General features: G+C 46.6%; 1 protein-coding gene across 9 annotated transcripts in view; it reads left to right on the top strand.

The window, feature by feature from the left end:
* Window positions 1-20,913, top strand: part of ACACB (acetyl-CoA carboxylase beta) — an 88,352-nt gene that overhangs the window by 3,665 nt on the left and 63,774 nt on the right. For 6 of the 9 annotated variants that reach the window (XM_061603351.1, XM_061603342.1, XM_061603345.1 and 3 more), the window contains 7 exons: window positions 2,175-2,352; window positions 4,802-5,484; window positions 16,684-16,816; window positions 17,923-18,061; window positions 18,143-18,252; window positions 19,040-19,121; window positions 20,420-20,518. In XM_061603351.1, coding sequence (XP_061459335.1) covers window positions 4,811-5,484; window positions 16,684-16,816; window positions 17,923-18,061; window positions 18,143-18,252; window positions 19,040-19,121; window positions 20,420-20,518 — 1,237 coding nt within the window. In that variant the 5' untranslated portion in view covers window positions 2,175-2,352; window positions 4,802-4,810. Of the gene's footprint in view, window positions 1-2,174; window positions 2,353-4,801; window positions 5,485-10,452; window positions 10,643-12,305; window positions 12,453-16,683; window positions 16,817-17,922; window positions 18,062-18,142; window positions 18,253-19,039; window positions 19,122-20,419; window positions 20,519-20,913 lie in introns of those variants that run through there. The other 3 variants (XM_061603347.1, XM_061603349.1, XM_061603350.1) reach the window with 3 other exon arrangements.

Here is a 20,913-nt window from a genome sequence, read left to right on the forward strand (position 1 = left end):
TAATTAAAATATTAAAACAATGTTGAGAAAAATATATACCAAAAAAAGCAATTAAACATACAAATTAATTGCCAACAAGTAAACCAGGTGAAGGCAAAGAACTGAAGGCTGCAATCCTATGCCCACTTACCAGAGAAAGCCCCATTGAATTTGATTGGACTTAACTTTTGAGTAGACATGTATAGGATCGCAGTGTTAGCAACAGAAAAGTCTGGAACTTGATGATGAGAGAAGTTCTTAAACAATGGAATGCCGACAGTAAAGGAGATAACCTGACCTCAAGCGGCAGTGAGTTCTGCATACTAGGCGCTGCTGCAGGAAAGGTCCTGTGTGTACATAATTTGTGCTCCTATACAGTTGTTTATCTTGTTTCAAGTGGATAATAACAAACGGTATATCCTCTGTGCTGGGACAAAATATTATATGGCAAGAAGTTAACATTCTGTAATTTGTATAAATTTAAGCAGGTTTTCTGTTCTTGCTTTGTCCTATTTATTTTATTAAAAAAGGTAAAGGTGTCCCCGCACTTGTAGTGCGAGTCGTTTCCGACTCTTAGGGCGACATCTTGCGACGTTTACTAGGCAGACCATATATATGGGGTGGGATTGCCAGTTCCGTCCCCGGCCTTTCTTTACCCCCCAGCATATGCCGGGTACTCATTTTACCGACCACGGATGGATGGAAGGCTGAGTGGACCTCGACCCCTTTTACCGGAGATTCGACTTCCTCCTTCTGTTGGAGTCAAACTCCGGCCGTGAGCAGAGCTTCGGCTGCGTTACCGCTGCTTACCACTCTGCACCACGGAGGATCTTATTTATTTTATTAACTTTGCATAATTCTGCCTCTGCTGCTCATGAAGGAGGGGCAAGGGTCTATCCTAGAGGTGTCAAGACCTGGGGAAAAAATGGAAAAATTAGGGGGAAACCTTTCCTCCCCATTTTTTTAAAAAAAAATTAAGAGGGGGGGAGAAAGGTATTTTCCAGGCCTTCACATCTCTGGTCAGGTTGACTAAAACCCTGCCCTCTTATTCAGCAGCCCCTCTGGGTTCGTCAGCTGCTGCTTGTAGTGGAGGGGGGCCACGGGGGAGCACAGCTCCAATACTTTTTTTAGAGCAGGCATGATGACGTCATCCTCTGGGGGTACCAGGGTAACTGACACTCCTTCCTCTGCCAAGTGAATGAGGTTGTAGCAAGGCTTCCAAGGTTTGCTATTGTTTGCAACGGATTAACAAAGAGGAAGTTAGAGAAGGAGGAAAATAATCAAGCAGAGAGAGAGGCTACTTCTTTCCTGTTATTTGATGGGGTTCCTACTTCAAGCTAGCACTTTAAATGGTAACTTCTTTGGAAGATCGTTTCTAATTAAATGCTCAAGGCTACAGTTCAGCTGGCTCTCTTGTTAAAACTCAGTGTTGTTTTACAAGTTGAATTTATTCTGTACGCATCTATTCTGTGGCTGTTGGTTGATCCTAATAAATTGAGTATTATGGATGCTCTTTCAGGAGTGTATATGCGTGCATGTTTATATATGGAGCCATACAGCTTTTGCCTGCATTGTTGGACTCTCCTTGGTGGCTTTTGTGGGTTGTGTCAACACGAGTTCCCGCAGTTCAGAATTTACCACTGCACTGCTGTTCAAACCATAATGGCTAAGAACATGCACTCTCACTTTTTGAAGATCTGAGAAGATCTGAGAAAGATCTGAGAATCTCAAACTGGTTTATGCAAACAGAGCTATAAATAATAAAGAGTTTAGTACAGGGGTGGGGAGCCTGTGGCCCTCCAAACGTTGCTGGATTATAACTCCCATTGTCTCCTACCTATTGACTATGCAAGCTGGGGCTGATGGCAGTTGGAGTCCACCAACTTCTGCAGAGCCACAAGTCCCTCACTTTTTTAGTGGGTTAAAAAAGTGACTTGTATCTGTTGCTGTAAGTTTTCAGAACTTTCTTGATGAGAGAAAACATATCTATATTTTAGAGACTCCCCCAAATCAATTGCTATTTCTCACTTTCATAGTAAAAGGCTGTGTTAATGAAGGGCGGCAGATTCATTAATTAACAGCTGTTTCCCTGCCCACCCTCACAAAAAAATCATCTCCTTAACTCTGCTCCAGCACTGCTGATGCTAAGATGCAAATAAGGACTGTTATTTTGACTCCTTTTTTTGGCTTGGCAGGACCAACCTAATCTGAAGTTTACGCTCTTCACGGCAACTACTGCCAAACTTGTTCTGGGACTTCCAGCGGCTGGCCTCCGTGCCTGGTCAACGCTTTAGCTTCAGAGACTACAGAAAGCAAGTTTGCCGATTGTGCCGTGTGAAGGTGAGAGAGGTGATCCGTGGCACAAATGGGCTGGTAGGTGTCAAAAACGAAAGAAAGCGAGTATTTCTGTATATGATCATTCATTTGCATATGATACAGAGACATTTCCACCCCGTAATAATTATAAAATTTAGGGGGGGGGGAGAGAAAGAGGAAAGGGAGGAGACCTCCAGAATACCTTCTCATAGTTCTTCATCTTCATGATGTGTATGTTTGTTTTGATGACCCTTTGAAACTTAATGGCACGCATGTGTGTTACTTGTATGTGATAGATGGCTGCAAGGTTATTTGTTCCTTTGGTTATGTGACTCTAGTTCTTAACAACCAAAAACTAAATGAATAAGAACGTAGGAGGAGCAGCTGCAGCTGGATCAGACCAGAGGCCTGTCTGGTCAAGCATCCTGTTCTCAGCCAAATGTCTCTGGGAAGCTCACAAGCAGGACATGCGTGCAATAGCAGCACTCTCTCTGCTGCTTCCTCCTAGCAACACACGCGCAAGAGCACATTCGATGTCCTGTTTGCTTTTTAGAGAAAAAGTGCAGTCGATTTTATGGAAGCATATGCTTGATACGGAAGGGACTCCTTGTGTTTTAATAAAACTGAGGCTGTAACCCTGTGCGAGCTTACGTGGGAGTTAGTCCTGCTGAATTCAGTGGGATGTGTCATATAAACGGGTGTTTTTTTCTCTGTGTTCAAGAGTGACACATCCATGAGTGCTTCGTGCCCAGGCTGGGGATGGAAAGATCTGTCAATTTTGGTTCTCTCAGATTGTCATTTTTTCCCAGTCTTAGTTTCAGTTCTCCACATTTCTGCAGCAATTTGTGGATTTAAAAAAAAAAAACACTCATGAAAATTCTCCAACATTTTAGCGCAAATTTCTCCTCCTGAAACACATTTTTGTTGGCAGTTTTGACTCATGCACACATTTCTGCAAGCAATTTCTTGTCATATAATGGTATTATATAATGTTATATTCACTCATATCTTCATTTCATGCACACTGAAATAGATGCATTTTAGTAAACATTGTTTGGTTGACAAACTGCATTGCAAAATTCGAAGAAGTGTGAATGTCAAAGGGTGGCTGAGTTTTGGTTCTCATATTGTTTCGAACAGCCACATTTGAAAGATTCTACTTGAAATGCGAACTGAATTGAATTTCTCACCCATCCCTAGCCCAGGCCTGGCCCAAGACATTTTGTTGCCCGAGGTGTATTGTGCCCACCCCGTCTCCTCAATTACATATACAAAAGCTAATCCGAAGGGCAGTGGAATCTCCCTTCCCGGGGTGACTGATGGGACAGCATCTCCCACTCCGCTTGAGGGCAGCTGCCTATCTCAGGGAGTACCTCAAGGTCAAAGGGTTATCTCCGCTCTCTGCCCTCCCTCTGCTAGCCCTTCTGTGTCTCTGAAAGGTATTTGAAAGTGGCTTGGGGGAAAAATAATTTGCCCAAGGCTATAAAGTGAGTCCCTTGCCTCCCAAATCCAGCTGCCACCCTGGATCTTGATTCATCCACCGCCCTTGAAAAGAGAGTTCCAATGCAGTTCGTTCAGCTTTCCCTGCCTGGAGGAAGACGGTCGCTTTATTATGATCCTTGCAGATCTGCTGCCTGGTACTTCCTGGATTAACAGGTGTTTTGATCCTGGTGATCTTGCCTGGTGAAGGGCTGGAGCCCCTCCAGCAGTTGGGGGTGTTCCCTCATATTCAGGCCCTGTCACTCGCAGCCAGATTGCAGGCAGACTCCCTGTTGCCAAGGGCCTGTTTTCAGAGAATAAAAATAGCTCTTGTGTCAAGACCCCTCCAGCTCAGCCGCTGTAAGGCTGTTGCGGCGGAGGAGAGGCGTTCAGCAAAGGGATTTTATTGGCCACAATATGAAATCAGAGGTGGATCTTTCCTGACAATGTCTCTGTGTGTCTTTTGTCTCTCTGTAAGGGAAGAGCTTTCACAGCAGTTTTGCGATGTTGGGGGTGCTGTTGGAGCTCTGTTTTTGTGTATGAATCTGCAGTTCCTAGAGATTCTCTTTTGACTTGACTGTGGGGTCACAGCTGGCAAAATATCATTTCCAGTTTCAAGGAGCCGGTGTCAATTTCTTTTAGGTGCCCAAACAACCAGGTGCCTATGGCTTTCTTTTTCTAAGCCTGTGGTGACAAGTGCTTGAGCTTAAAGAGATAGAAAAGTTTCTTTTTTGCGGGGAAGGGAGGGGTAGGCGCAGCAGCTGCAAAATAAATGTTTTATGTGAAACTGTCCATTCTGGTGCAGATTTTGTCCAGCGCTGTCTAGGGCTGATGGGAGTTGCAGTACAAAACATCTGGGAGTGCACCAGATTGAGGGAGGCTGTCTCAGACAACCGTGGAGGACTCTTGGGCCCCACTTACGACACTGAGTCTCATGACTGTCTGGACGCCTCTGTGTGTGTTTTCTCCGCCATGACTCCAACATCAGTTTATACTCTTTTCTCTTTTTTCCTCTCTCCCCCTCTAGGAATTCTGAATGCTTTTGCTAGCTTTTTTGCCTTTGCTAATTGTGGTATGGTTAGTGTGGACCAAAATGGCAGACTGTCCCTCTGTGAACCAAAGAAAACTGGAGCTGGGAGAGCCTGTCCCACACCAGCCGCTTCCTTCAGAAACTCTGGAGCTTCCTACCAGTGGATCCCCTCTGCAGGTGTCTCAGGCTCCCGGGCCACAGCCCCCATCGGTAGGGCCCAGCCGGGCCTCTGAAGGTCTCTCGCAGTCACAGCAGCTGCCCCCTCTAAGCAGCCAGACTTCTGTGGGTGTCCCTAAGCAGCCAGAGCATCCCTCTTGCCAGTGTAAGCCGCCAGTTCCCCGCTCTGCCTCGGAGACTTTGACACCGTCCCAGGGGCTCCCAGGCATGGACTTAGCGAGGCCTTTGAGCCGGGTGGTCGTCCCTTCCTCCAGCCAGTCTCTGAGACAAATGAGGTCCCTCTCGTGGGAGGAACCAGAGATCAGCCAGGCGCAAGCGAAACGGCAAGTGATGGCCAAGTTTGTGCTGGGCTCTTTTGAAGACTACTCTTCTGACGATGAGCTTGTGGCCGGGTCTTTTAGGTTGGCTGGCAGGAGGAGGAGCAGCCTGGCCAGTATCGGATCTTCATCCTCTGTGGATTCCTCTTCGCTGATCTCCCTGTCGGAGGGCAACATGGTGATGAGGTAAGCAAAGGTGTAGTCCAGCATCCGGTGCTCTCAGAGGCCCCAAAGGGAAGCCCACAAGCAGGGACTGAATGCCCTTCATACTGACTCCAACGTTGGAGGGAGAATGTGGCCACCCGCAGCCTTATTATCCTCCGTGTCTAGCCCCCTTTTAAAGCTATCCAAGTTGGCAACCATTGCCACATCTCATGGTAGCAAATTCCATAGTTTAACTGTGCACTTGTGCACTTGTACTCCCACACCTAGGGCGCGGGGAAACCTTTCCCAGTTGGGCAGTGGTGCTGCTGTGAGTTGGAATTGAGATGTGGCCATCTCTGGGGCAGGTCTCTTGGAGCACAGTGATGCTTCAGTGGCAGTTTTCCCCCCTCTGTTAGCAATGCCGTGTGACCTCACAGCAGGACTGGGGCCAGTGGTTTGCATGCAGTCCATGGCGGCATCCCCACTTAAAAGGATTGGTCAGTACTCAAAGCATTTGCTCTCTGCTTTGTGGCATTGTTAGTTGAGCCTTACTGTCACTCTTAAATTTTGTTTAGGTTAGTGCATTTTTTTTCTAGACAATGCATGGAGTATATATGGCTTTTTTGGCTTAGAACTGTAGGCACTCTTAATCAAATAACAAAGAGTTAGAAGGGGCCTATAAGGCCATCAAGTCCAACCCCCTGCTCAATGCAGGAATCCAACTTAAAGCATCCCTGACCGGTGGCTGTCCAGCCGCCCTTTGAATGTCTCCAGTGTTGGAGAGCCCACCACCTCCCTTGGTAATTGGTTCCATTGTCATACCTCTCTAACAGTTAGAAAGTTTTTCCTGATGTTCAGCTGAAATCTGGCTTCCTGCAACTTGAGCCCATTATTCCATGTCCTGCACTCTGGGACTATCGAGAAGAGATCCCAGCCCTCCTCTGTATGACAACCTTTGAAGTGCTATCATATTTCCCCTCAGTCTTCTCTTCTCCAGGCTAAACATGCCCAGGTCTTTCAGTCTCTCCTCATCGGACTTGGTTTCCAGTCTCCTGATCATCCTCATTGCCCTCCTCTGAACCTCTTCCAGTTTGCCTGCATCCTTCTTAAAGTGTGGTGTCCAGAACTGCATGCAGTACTCAAGATGAGGCCACCCCAGTGGAACTTTAAAAGACTGAGCAAATCTTATTATGGCTTAAAGGTCTACTTCATCAGATCATGAAATGTAATTCTCAGTTGCAAGTATATATATCTCCACCCCTTACAACCTGGTGTATAAGTACAGATAATGACAATTCAGTAAGTGACCTCTTACAACAGCAGCAGTGATAAAACAATCATCTCTGCAATTTAACGAACATCTGACGTAGGCAAGGAAATGATTGCCTCCATTCAGACCCAAATGAACAGAGCTGAACTTCTTGATGAATTTTTAATTCAGCAGTTTCACATGGAAGCCTCCCGTTACAGTTCCTTAGTTCAAGTCTGGCCACCTTAAGATCAAGTGTGGTGTGTCCTGGTAGACTGAAAATGTTTGCCTACTGGTTTACGAATAGAAATCTTCTATATTCTCCACAAACTCCCAAATCAAGGGGCAAGGGTGCATGTCGCAGTTGTAGAACAGGCCAGTTAATGTAAACTCACAGCATCCTATACTTTTGGTTATTTGCTTGGCTTGAGTGGAAGGAACGGAATTATTTCCAACGTTTCCTTACAATTAATATGTAGGCTGCAATCTTAAACCCCACTGAACTCTCTTCAGAGTTAACGTGTAGGATTCTGCTGTAAACAATAATTTCTCTTCCTGTCATGCCTCCCTGTCTCGTGAATGCATAGTCATACAATGTTCCAGTTTCTTTATTTTTATGTCACACACACCCTCCCTTTGCTGCTGTTTTTGCAGTCAAACATGCAAACCAAAACAGACTGGACAGGAGAAAGCAAATGGTCAGAAAAGACTAAAGGAGAATATTATTGTAAGCTACTAAAAGAGACCTTTTCTTTTTTTAGTTCATCCACCGGCTGTTTCTGTCACACCATTGCTTGTTTAACCAGGGGATGTGAAATTGACATAATACCAGTTCCTGTGGTTTTTAAAAAACTCATATGCCATACATCCGCTTTCAACAAGTCTTTTAAGTTGAGACCTTATCCCAGTCTGTGTCTGTGTTGGAACTGCTTTTTAATGTTTTAAAACCTTGTCTTTGTTTTTTAAAGATGTTTTTAAAGATATTTTGTTTTAATATATTTTAAAGTCTGTTTTTAGGATGTTTTAAATTATTTTTAGTGCTTTTGTTTCCCTCCCTGGGCTCCTGCTGGGAGGAAGGGCGGGATATAAATCTAATGATAAATAAATACATATATTTTATTTAAAGCTCATGACTTTCCCAAAGAATCCTGGGAACTGTAGTTTATCCCTTACAGAGCTGCAGTTCCCAGCACCCAACACACCACAATCCCCAAGATTCTTTGAGGAAGTCGAGAGATTTGAAGGTGTCTGAAATGTATGGTGTGTTCGCAGCCCAATTCACAGAAGTGCTGCGGTCTGACCATCATTTGTAACTTAATCCCTGTGACCAGAATTGGCCCTCTTGTCTAAAGCAGGCAGCCTTCCCCAACCTGGTGCCCTCCAGGTGTTTTGGGTTACAGCTTGCATCAGCCCCAGCCAGCATGGCTGTGTTCTCATCATGTGATGCCGGGCCCTGCGTCGTATGGCCTTGCTGGCTGCGGCTGATGGAAAGGCTGATCTCAGGGAAAGGTGGGGAGCCTGGTCCTCCTCCAGATGTTGCTCCAAGCCCCATCAGTCCCAGTCAGCCTGGCTGATGGTTGGGGATGATGTGAGTTGTAGGCCAGCAACGCCTAGGGAGCTACATAGTTCCCTCCTCCGCTTTACAGCGATGGCAAAATACTTTCTTTTGGTATGGGTTAAGAAGGGCAAATCTTCCTCCCTGACATATTGCAGGGAAAGACTCAAAATGTGCATAGAAGGGTCTGCTTTAAGAGGTGGGATGTGTGGCAACGAGGATGCGGTCTTCTCAGTGGTGGCACCTCACTTCTAGAAGACCTTCCTTAGAAAGGTCCACCTGGCCCCTTCTTTGTTAAGTTCCAGACGTCTTTACTTGCCTGGACTTTCTCCTTTTCCTCCTTTTTGCAAACAGTGGTTTTGATTTGCTGTGCTCCTTGCCAGTTTATCTGATATGTTGTTATTTCCCCCCCCCCGCTGCTGTTGCTTTGAAAATCTCCTTCGTTTCCAGATGTTGAGATTTACCCATTTATGAATATGGTGCTTTTATTTGTATGCCGTTCTAAAAAAATTTAACTGTTCAAATGGAGCCATGGCTTATTGATATTTGAAAGACAGAAACAGATAGTATGAAGAGATGGTCAGGCTTCATACATCTGGCCTAGGCTGGCACTTTTCTGTTTAAGAAATTCACCACAGCGTGCCACGAATGCTCCTCTGTGTCTTAGTTCAGCAGTGGGCTAAGTGTGGAACCGGTGGTGCAGTTTGGTAATTTCAGATTCTGGACTTAATGGTCTGGGGGGGTGCTACTTGCATGATCATGATCCTAATTGGCAGAGGGGTGCTCTCTAGATGGTGATGTTTGCTTCACTTGCTTCTAATGGCCTCATGGGAGAGGGGCCCTTATATGGCAATGTGGCTTTCTTCACTCACTTCAAAATATGTTAAGCCCCCTGTTGCATTTGGGGGGCCCCTCCTGGTCATTCTACTAATTTGGGGCCCTCTGCTTCTGTTCCAAGTAGTGTCTTGCCACTGCTTGGCACCCCAGTGAGCCCACTTACGTAGCAAAACAATGCCACCCCTTCCCCATGAAATGCAAGTCCAACTTCATCCTTAATGCTTGAAATGTTAACTATTAAAGCACTGCCATTTTCTCAGAGCTAGATGATGAGGGGAGGTGGAGGTGCAAGGAGTTCAGATCCTGAAACTAGTAGACCTGTGTTGGCGTGGAAGGAATGGCCAGTTTGTTGCCACACTGGAAGTGTGCTCCACCCCACGCAGACACACGCATCCACCATTTTTTATCTAGTTCAAAGATTTATATCCCGCTTTTAATTTTTTTTAAAAAGAAAACGTTTTAAAGTGGTGGTGCACAATAAACCTTAATAATGTGGACACATTTTAGAATAGAAACAAATATACCCAAATTGTTCCATTAGCTTCAAGCTGTTGCCGAAGCTGATGTAATGTTAGCCTTTCAGGGCTGTTGATAAGCAAAGTACAAAAGGCCTGCTTAGCACCAAGGGCAAATGATCATTTCCCTGTCGATAACCAAAGCTCCATCAGATAGGGACTTCACTCCTCCCCTGTTGCTCCTTATCTGCTCCATCTTTGCACTTTAGTGACTTATAAATGGTGGAGGAGTTTTGCAGGCCCAGAACACTTGCACGGGAAGGTGAGCACATACAACTGGTTTGTGGGGTTTTCTTACAAGCAGGAAAGCAATCAATTTGGTCCCGATCAGAAGCAATCTACTTATGCCTTCACTGAATCAGTTTTCTAAACTGATGTTGGAGTCAAGTGAAACTTTGGCATCAGAGTAAAACTCTAACATGAGGTTGTGGGCTTCCTGGAGGTGGCCGGCAGCTATCAGAGATGGGACGCGTGGAAGAGGGTCCTTTGACCTGATCCATCACAGCATGTTATGGCTTGTGTGAATATTTCCTGGCCGGCTACTTCATATAAATGTCAGCTGCATTTCTCTTGCTCGCCTCTCTGGATAAAAATCCTTTCTTGCCGATTCTGAACCAACGAGGCATCCGTATCTGTGCTGTCACTCTCCCCTTCAAAGAAGGAGAAAACACCTAAATAGGAAGGAGAAGAGCATTGGCAACGAAGGAGCCCTGTCTAAGGAGCGCCCTAACTCCTGTTAACGTTAATTCTCCCCTTCTCTTCCTCCTCCATCTCTTTGCAGCAGTCCAAGGTTGTGTCAGGGCAATTTTTCTCGCTCGGGCCACGTGGTGCTGCTAGAGAGTTTGTGATTGTCTGGCTGCATGCCCAAAGGGACGCTACAGGGCCTCGAGTGGAGAGAGGCACAGAAATGGAGGAGGCGGCAGCATCAGGGGCATCAGCCTCTGCCTTGCTCCTGGGCCTGTCTGGGGGCCTCGAAGCAGAACCCCTTTGCGGAATGGGAGAGGAAGAGGGGGCAGATCTGAAGTGGTTCGAGGGCTTTTGGAGGTCAGTGCTGCTGGCCAGTCAGGGGGAGTGGATGGATTTTGTCTCAGGAAGAGGGCTGGGACTTGGCAGACAATCTTTTTTCGCTCTCCCCTTGGGGAAGTGGCTTTGGGAGTTCCATGACCTTGTTTGGGGGTGTGTCCCCAAACACTGTACATGGACCCCAGCTGAGCAGCTAGGTGAGGAGGGGGAGGAAGCAGCAACAGTTAAATTGCATTGGCTGGTAGTTCCTCCTCGTTCCTTTCCTGATCTTAAAAAATTTTGTCCAGCGCCAGGCAGGCAAGCAGGCAGAACAGCGACATATGGTTCTACTGTAAATAGTGTCGGTGCCTTGTTTTCATAAGTGCTAGAGGTCAGATGGGGGACTTAGAAGCCCTTTTGTCCTCCGTTCCCTCATGCATTTTGGAGCCACACGTATTATGTGCATGCATGTGCGCACACACCATTTTTGGGATGTCTCTGCTGTTACTCCTTTTTGTGGGCAATTTTGTGACTCTTGGTGCATGTGTGTTTTTAAAATTGCCAGGAAAACTCCCAGATGCACTCTCCTATTTTCAAAACAGAACCCACGTTTCTTGAGTGACGTCACTTGTGTGTGTGTGTGTGTGTGTGTGTTTCCTTTAACCCTTTCCTGATTTGTGCTTTTCTGCCCCTTTTGTTTTAATGCTTTTCTCATCCCTCCTCCCATTTCATTTTTTTAAACATCCAGTTTGGAAGTGAGGGACCTTACCCGGTCTGTGTTGGAATTGCTTTTGAAGTTGTCTTTTAAACATGTTTTTAAGATGTTTTGTTTTTAATATGTTCTTCAACATGTTTTGTTTTAAAGTCTTTTTTTAAAAAAAGATGTTTTAAAGTGCTTTTTGTGTTTTTTGTTTGCTGCTCTGGGGTCCTTCTAGGAGAAAGTGGACACTGTTGCTTGCAGTGTGCATTAGATAAGGATTAGTGTGCATGCAGAGATAGGAAGGATTCCCAGGGCATTGCTCTCTATGAATCCATGCAGCCCTACAAAACTGTAACTTAACCAACTCTTTCAAAGGATGGAAGGGGATGGGGGGGGGCAGGAGAGACAATATTCATGTTGCCTCAAGACTGGTTGCACTTATTCAGGACAGAGCCCCAACACACACACACCCTGCGGGCCCTAAGTCACTCCAAGGTGTTAAGAGTACCGTCAGAAGAATCTCCGAGGAAGGGGCCTTCTTAAAATGACTGAAACTTCTTCCCTGTTTTCTCTGAACACTTAAGTCTGAAGAGTTCTGTGGACATGGGATGCTTGTGTCATGCGTAGGGTTCAGCCTGCCATTCTTCCCAAGCAAAGCTTTCTGCTCTCTCCCTCCACCCCCACAATTTTCCGCTTTTGTTTTCCAGCTGGCACTTAGTGCTCTGTAGCTACTGAGCATGCTCAGCCCTTTCTGTGCTGTTTTTTTTGGGGGGGGGAGTTTGAGAGATTGCCTCTTGCCAGCTCTCATCACCCGAGTTTGCCATGATTGTTTTATTATTGGGTTAAAGTCCCAGTGCGTCTGCCTTCCTTGCTCCTTGTCCTTTGCTCCAGGGGTGTTTGCTGGGCCCCTATCTTGTTGCGCATCTGTCAGGGCTGAAGCAGGCCACACGAGAGCCGAAGGCACAGTGGCAGTGGAGAGATAGCAGCGAGCAGCAGAAGTAGAGCGGCTGGCTTCCCGAGAGGAGGCATTAGGCATCGGGTGCAGCCCTGCAAAACAATATAGGCCAGGGGTCTTGCATGGAACACCACAGGAGCATTGGGATGGGGTTGGACTGTGGGGTGATGGAGCCATGAGGCGAGGCAAGAGACCAGGTAGGCGGCCCTTTGGGGATGGAACAACAGTGTGCGAATGCTGGGAACTGGGAGCACACCATGGCTGAGAGCTGAGAGCTGGTAGTTCTTCCGTTCAAACCTCGCTTCTGTCATGAATTCACTCAGTAACCTTGGCTACATTCACACCATACATTTACTCCACTCATGAAAGTCATGGCTTTCCTGCAAGAATCCTCGGATATGTAGTTTGGGAAGTGTATGGCTCAGGACCCCAATATCTTTTGGAATGCCTCTCTTGATATGAGCCTGCCTGGATCCTTAGATCTTCCTCTGTAGCCCTTCTCCAGATCTCCCTTCTGAGGGAAGCTCGGAGGGTGATGACAAAGGAGAGGGCCTTTGCAGTTGTGACTCCCCATCTGTGGAATATGCTCCCCATTGAGGTCTGCCTGGCGCCTTCATTGTCTTCTTTTTGGCGCCTGGTAAATATGTACCTTTTCTCCCAGGCATTTGAGAGATTGAGATAATGTTTTTTGTTTTTAATATGCTGCCAAACTTTTTGGTGGCTGTGTGGGGGTGGTATTGCTATTGCTATGTTTTTATAGTGTGTTTTATTTGTTTTTGTTTTAACATTGTGTAAGTTGCTTGGGGTCCTTCGGGTGTCAAGTGACTAATAATAGTACTAATAATGCTAATAATAATAGTTTGTGAAGGATGCTGAGAGTTGTTAGGAGACCCCCTATTCCTCTTACAGAACTACAATTCCCAGACTTCCGTGGGAAGAGGGATTAAATGTTAAACTGCTCTGGGAATTGTAGTTCCTCTGTTCATATCCAGCAGCTGGCATTCAGAGATACACTGTTATTATGATTATTATATTATATTTAGTAGTCGCCCATCTGGCTGGTTGTCCAGCCACTCTGGGCGACGTACAAAGTAAAATACATTAAATATTAAAATGTTAAAATATTAGAACCCAACAATAAAAACTTAACCCAACCCAAAGGCTTGCCTGAAGAACCAGGTCTTCAAAGTCCGGCGGAAGCTCATCATCGAAGGGGCATGGCGGAGATCATTTGGGAGAGAATTCCACAGGGTGAGGGCCACTATTGAAAAGGCCCTCCCTCTGGTCCTCACCAGTCTGGCTGTTTTAACCGGTGGGATCGAGAGAAGGTCTTCTGAGGCTGATCTTGTTGAGCGGCATCCCTGCCGATGCTGGAGGCATTCCTTCAGATAGACTGGTCCAAAACCGTATAGGGATTTAAAGGTCAGAACCAACACCTTGAATTGGGCTCGGTAAGCAACCGGTAACCAGTGCAACTCCTTCAGCACTGGAGTGATGTGATCTTGCCGGCGGCTGCCTTTAATCAGACAAGCCGCCACATTCTGTACCAGTTGCAGCTTCCGGACCGTTTTCAAGGGTAACCCCATGTAGAGCGCATTACAGTAGTCTAGGCGAGAGGAGACCAGGGCATGTACCACTGGTGGGAGCAGATGGTTGGGAAGGTAGGGGCGCAGCCTCCGTATCAGATGGAGTTGATACAGCGCCGCCCGGCTCACAGCCGAGACCTGAGCCTCCATGGACAGCTGGGAATCAAGAATGACCCCCAGGCTGCGGACCTGGTCCTTCAGGGCCGATTGTACCCCATTGAGCACCAGGTCTATATCCCCTAACCCTCCCTTGTCTCCCACAAACAGTACCTCAGTTTTGTCAGGGTTCAGTTTCAGTTTATTCCTTCCCATCCAGCCACTCACCGACTTCAGGCACTTGGACAGGGTTTCTACCGCCAACCTTGGTGAAGATTTAAATGAGAGATAGAGCTGCGTGTCATCCGCATATTGATGACACCGCAGCCCAAAACTCCTGATGATTGCCCCCAGCGGCTTTATATAGATGTTAAACAGCATCGGAGAGAGGATAGAACCCTGTGGCACCCCACAAGTGAGAGGCCAAGGCTCCAACATCTCCTCCTCCAATGCTACTCTTTGGTACCTACCAGAGAGGAAGGAATGGAACCACTGCAATACAGTGCCCCCCATGCCTAACCTCTCCAGGCGGTCCAAGAGGATAGCGTGGTCAACGGTATCGAAAGCCGCTGAGAGATCAAGGAGGACAAGGAAGGTGCATTTGCCTCTATCCCACGCCCTCCTCATATCATCCACCAAGGCGACCAAGGCTGTTTCAGTCCCATGTCCAGGCCTGAAGCCCGATTGAGATGGATCCAGATAATCTGCTTCCTCCAAGTGCGCTTGCAATTGCTTTGCCACCACCCGCTCAGTCGCCTTGCCTAAGAATGGTAAATTTGAAACTGGGCGGAAGTTGTTCAAATTTCGAGGGTCCAAGGAGGACTTCTTTAAGAGTGGTTTTATTATTGCCTCCTTGAGCGCTGATGGCATTACTCCCTCTTCGAGTGAAGCATTTACCACCAGCTTAATCCCCTCACCCAGTCTATCTTTGCAGCTCATAACGAGCCACGATGGGCAAGGATCGAGTAAGCAGGTGGTCGGCTTTAAGGTTGAAAGCACCTTGTCCACTTCATCGGATGGAAGAAGCTGGAACCGATCCCACAGCACCGGAGCTTTACTAATCACCTCTGGCTCACTCACTGTATCCACAGTGTACGGAATAGCACTCTTAATACGATCGATTTTCTCCGCAAAGTGTTTTGCAAATTCGTCACAGGAGACCTTATCATGTTCCATCGGTTCCAGAGCAACTGGACCGACCAGGCTCCGGACCACTTGGAACAGTCTCCTGGGACAGCACTCTGCAGAAGCAATAGAGTTCTTGTATATGGAAGTTCTCTCTTGTTATTTTGGTTAATAGACATCTCTTCCATGCAACTTGCGTGTCACCTTTTAAAACCACTGTTGTGACCCAGGTTGGGAGGGGAGGATTTGAGACCCCAGCCTCTGACATTGAGGACTGGGAAGATAAGCTGGGGGAAGGGACTAGCAGCAGGGATAGATCACAGAGTGCACAGATCTCTGTCACTGACAGCTCGACTTCGCCCGATTCTGCCCCCCCCCGCTGAAGCGCAACCAGAGCTGGCAGAGACTGCCCCGTTGGAGACTGCTCCATTAGACACACCCCAATGTCTGTGCCTGCTTCGGAGGCACCTCCTGCTTCACCTGACATTTCCCAGCGGGCAACCGCAGCTTCCCACTGTCGAGCAAGCTGACCACTGACAACTCTCGGAAGCTGAGAGCCAGCTTCCTTCGCCCTGCGCTCAGCAGAAGCAGAAGCGGGAGATTCAACAGTCATTCAGGAGGAGCCAATGTTTATGCACAAAAGCCAAGCCTACTTAAGTGGACACTGGGGAGGGGTTCATTGCTGAGTCAACGTCGGAGTGCTGCAAAGTCATGCTTAGTCAAAGTAGCCAGGGCAAAAGTTCTAGAAAGCGTAGTTAGGTTAATGAGGCACACTGCTTTGTAACTGTAACTTTAATAAAAAGAGAAAAAATCACAGCCGCATCTGAGCCTGAATCTCTCGACTTCAGGCAGGGCAACCACTATCTAAGCTACTGGTCCTTTGCATTGCATCTTAACAGTAGTGAATTTCATAACTTGATTACATGCAGTGTGACGAAGTACTTCCTTTGGTCTGTCTCGAATATACCATCAACTGGTTTCATTGGGGTAAATTTTATGCATATGAGAGAGGGGGGGAAAGGCTTGCTGGGCTTGAACTAGCAATCTTGAAGGTGGTAACTGCTTTTGGTACTGTACTGGAAAGAAGAATGTCCTCGTAGGTGAGCTCTCCTGCAGCTTTTCAAATGATTGATTGATTGATTGAGTTTATTTATATGCCGCCTTTCCACAGTGAGTTGTGCCCAAAGCGGCTTACAACAAACATTCAAAATATCAAAATACAAAACATTGAGGTAGGGGAAAGAAGTCAGTTTACAAAACAACCAATGCATTCAAAAGGGACAAAAACAAACAATTTAGCAAACATTCAGTATTACAAAAGAAATAATCTAGACTTTAAAATGAGCCCTCAAAACACGTTTCCGAACTAGCTTACCTAAACATAACTTTGTTAGTCATTTGGGTTGGAAAGGAGGGCAAGAAGGAACCATAAATATATAAAATGCTTGGGTACTTGGTCACTTGGAGGACACTTTTGGTTCTCCATTTGTAACCAGGGGAGTGGTCATTCAGAAACTTATTCCACCTTCTTTGGCTGCCCTTGACTCCAACTTTGAGGTCATTGCCAGCTCTTGTCTGAGCAATAGGTTGACTCTGCAGTCATGTTTTCACCTCTTTCCAGACCCAGCATGTCAGGGCTGCATTTGGTCAAGAAGGGCCGTGAGCAGAGGAAGTTGGAGCTCCACAGGGACTTCACAGTTGCCTCACCGGCCGAATTTGTGACTCGTTTTGGAGGGAACCGTGTTATTGAAAAGGTACCGTTCCCAGAGAAGGACGATGCATCAATGAGTCTGTGACTCTGGCAAGGTTTCTTGTGGTGCAGATGGAATGCCTTTCTTCTGGACTTCTTAAAAATTTACAGTAGGGCCCCACTCATACGGCGGGTTATGTTCCAGACCCCCGCCTAAAAGCAAAACCTGCTGAAAAGCGGAACTCCGTCAATAAAATGGCGTCCGACACCTGAAAGATGCCGTAAAGGCGGAACAAGCACCATATGAGTGGGCCTTACTCTCATTGAAAGCCACTGTATTAGCAGAACGCCGAAAAGCGGGGCCCTACTGTATATGTAATTACACACATTCATCTTAAATGCAGATATTTGGAACACTTTTAATTAATATTTGTTTCCACTATTAAGAAGGTCAAGATGCACTTTTTTGGGGGGGGGGCGTTTTGGAGGATTCCTCTCATGTAATGTTTATGTATGACATGGTTACATTATATCAAGCAGTATGTGACCCACCCTGGGACCCACATGGTGACCACAGAATCATAGAATAGTAGAGTTGGAAGGGGTCTGTAAGGCCATCAAGTCCAACCCCCTGGTGATCTATAAATCTTTCAGGGTCTAAAGTAATTAGGCCATCATGCAGAAACTTCAGAAGAGTTGTCCTTTGGGAAAGGGCCGTAGCTCAGTGGCAGAGCACCTGCTTTGCATTCAGAGTGTCCCAGGTCCAGTCCCCACATAAGATCAAAACCAACAGAGCTGCTGCCAGCGTAGGCAAGATTTGAGTTAGACAGACCAGCGCCCTGACTCTGTACAGGTCAATTTCCTCTGTTCCTCAGATATTTCCAGCCTAATTTCCTGAAAAGCTGGGGACTAAACTGGGGACCTAACCTTATTTCCTAACTGGTAATGCCAGGGATCTAACTTGGGCCTTCCTGCACGAGTAGCGCATGCTCTGAAACTGAGCAGTGACCCCCTTTTGAGAACTCCCACCCATCCAAGTAGCACTTCGGAGCTTCCAAACCTCTCTTGCAGTGATTGGTGCTCTCCATTTTCCAACTACAAATCTTTCCAAGAATGTTTTTTTTAAAAATAAAAAAAACCAAATCCTTCTTTGGAGGTTTTGCTTCCCAGGTCCTGATTGCCAACAATGGCATTGCCGCTGTGAAGTGCATGCGTTCCATCCGCAGATGGGCCTATGAAATGTTCCGGAACGAGCGTGCAATTAGATTTGTGGTCATGGTGACGCCTGAAGATCTTAAAGCGAACGCAGGTAAGCAATACGCTTGTGGCCTGGGTTTTGTGCGTCTGTGTGTTCAACACCACAAATAATTCTCCCTTTTAACATTTTTAGAATATATCAAAATGGCTGACCAGTATGTGCCAGTCCCTGGAGGACCCAATAATAACAATTATGCCAATGTAGAATTAATTGTGGATATTTCAAAAAGAATTCCAGTGCAGGTAAGGACCGAAATTCTCCACCTTTCTCATTCTGCCTCTTTCCTTTTCCAAAAATGGGCTTGGTCTGTTAGCTTTGAGGATGAGTTGTTTAAAATAAGTCTGTGGTTTTTGAGGTTTTCTTTTTCTTCAAGGAATTGTTTCCATAGCCGTTTGTTTTAGGAGCCTTTTGTATGTTTGCCATGAAACTGTAAAGTGATGCAGAGGATTCTTGGGGACAGGGCCGGCCCTGCTGCTATGCAAAGTTAGTCGCCTGACTTGAGGAGCAGATTCTTGGAGGTGGGAAATGGCAGCCAGATGTCGGAGGACAGAGCTGGTTGTGCCACGTTGAAGTCAAACTGCTCGTGCAGACAGCTGCTGTACATGGTAGGAGGAGAGGGGTGAAATGTCTTGGGTTGGCCAAGGGAATTCTCCTAGTGCATGAGCAGTATTAGCCGTGCCACCTGGGTCTCGTGGCCACCCCACTAGAGTGCACACAACTGTCTCTGGTGGCTGCGTGTTGCAGAGGAAGGTCAGTTGTTGTGGTGGGCAAGATCTTCTTTTTCGGGCCGGTGGTTCCTCCCCACCGATCTTCTCGCTGAGAAACCTGCAATTTAAGTTTTTGAGAAATCCCCTGAGGTTCCCAGGATAAATTTTGTAAGCCAGTGAAATGTGTGATTTCAGAGGGAGGCGTTGGACACATTCCTTAGAGTCTGTGAGGTAGACCTTGAAACGACAAAAGCATCTGTTCCTAGGTCTGCTGCTGATCGCTCTTGTTCAAATCTGCTGACCTGAAACATTTTCATTGTAGGCTGTTTGGGCAGGCTGGGGGCACGCCTCGGAGAACCCGAAACTTCCAGAGTTGCTTCTCAAACAGGGCATAGCTTTCCTAGGTAGGTATTCTGTAGTGATGATGTTCCTAACATGATGCCCACAGAGGCCACAGTGCCTGCTAAGGCCTCCTGCCCCTCCCATTTAAAAAATGGGGGGAGGTGTTTGGGGGGGGCTGCCTGCTTTTTTCATCTGCTTTATTTGTTTGGAGGTTTGTGCATTTTGCCTGTTTTTTGAGATGGGAGTCTAAGCATGAACCCCCCCCCCCGTACACTACGTTCAACATCTAAGGCCCTCCTCTGGGTGCCTACTCTGAGGGAAGCTTGGAGGCTGGCAACAAGGGAGAGGGCTTTCTCAGTGGTGGCCCCCAAATCAAGGAAGGATGTTTTTGATGAGGTGCGCCTGGTGCCAACACTGTCATCTTTCTGGCTCCAGGTCAAGACTTTCCTCTTCTGCCAGGCATTTTAGCATGTGTTTTTAAATTGTTTTTAATTTTTTTTTTAATTGTGTTTTTAAATTGTTTTTAATTTTTTTTTTAATTGTGTTTTTAAATTGTTTTTAATTTTTTTTTAATTGTGTTTTTAAATTGTTTTTTGTGTTTTAAAATTTGTATATCTGTTTTTATTGTTTTTAATTGCTGTAAACCACCTAGAGAGCTTCGGCTATGGGGCGGTATATAAATGTAACAAATAAATAAATTAAATAAGCATTGCCAATTTTTCTTCTGAGAAATGAGTATTTTGTGGTCCCCACAACAGTTTCTTAGATTTCCAAACATGTCCCCAAGCCCAAAATAGCTGGGGCATCCCTGAGGTGGTGTTTCTGAAATGCACGCAGCTATGCACCCGTTGAAACTGCTGTGTTGGAGTATGTGTTGACAGATGGCTGTCTGTGTCTGCATGTATACAAAAATGCACAATCCTCTGTTGTGCTAAATTGCAAAGCCAGGAGTAAAACAACCATCTCCTCCTTCCCCTGCTGTTTCCTGTGTAGAACGTTAGATTGTAAGCCCCTGGGGGCAGAGACCTGTCCTCTTCCACATTTTGTACTATGTGCACTATACTGATAACCTTAAAATTTTGGCAGTGATGTGATGGGCAGCATGTCGGCCTGTCTGTCAAAAGAGTGCTAGTGCTGGAGGGTCTGTGGTACAGAAGTTAAAAATGGGTGATGTGCAAAGCAAGGGTAAGTGAGCTGGACTGTGGTCCCCACTTGCACTCTCCTGGCTGCCTTTGTGTGCCCTTTGGATCCTGCCCACAGGCGGATGGGCTCCATGCCCTTGCTTGAGCGCCATTCACTGCGCAAGCAAAGTTCTTAATGGTTTCCTCTCATCCCAGGATGACTTGTTCTGTTTTGCCAGGTCCACCCAGTGAGGCCATGTGGGCCTTGGGGGACAAAGTGGCTTCCACCATCGTGGCCCAGACCGTCCATATCCCCACCTTGCCGTGGAGCGGAAGCGGTAAGAGAATGTTCTGTGCCTGACTTCTGCGGGGAAGGGCTCATTTTTGCATATTCTGGCTTGCTTTCCTTGGTCCTAACATCGCTCTTGGCATGCCTGGAGGTGATGGAGCAGAACGGTGAGTCGGGGCCAAGGAGCACAGCTACAACAAGGGCTACTTTTGTCAACTGAAGCCTCTCTTCAACTTCCTTACACCTGTATCTCCCTTCACAATGTTTGACATGAGCTGGGGAAGACTTAAGTTTCCATTTTCATCCTACTGGAGTGGCCACTAGTCATCATTGCTACATGTTACCTCCAGGATCAGAAGCGCTGTGCCTCCGAATGCCAGTTTCATGGAATAACGGGGAGACTGCCATTGTGCTCATGTCTTGCTTGTGGGCTTCCCAGAGGGC

The sequence above is a fragment of the Rhineura floridana genome, chromosome 19, assembly GCF_030035675.1.
Source record: "Rhineura floridana isolate rRhiFlo1 chromosome 19, rRhiFlo1.hap2, whole genome shotgun sequence".
In the NCBI taxonomy this organism is placed as follows: Eukaryota; Metazoa; Chordata; class Lepidosauria; order Squamata; family Rhineuridae; genus Rhineura; species Rhineura floridana.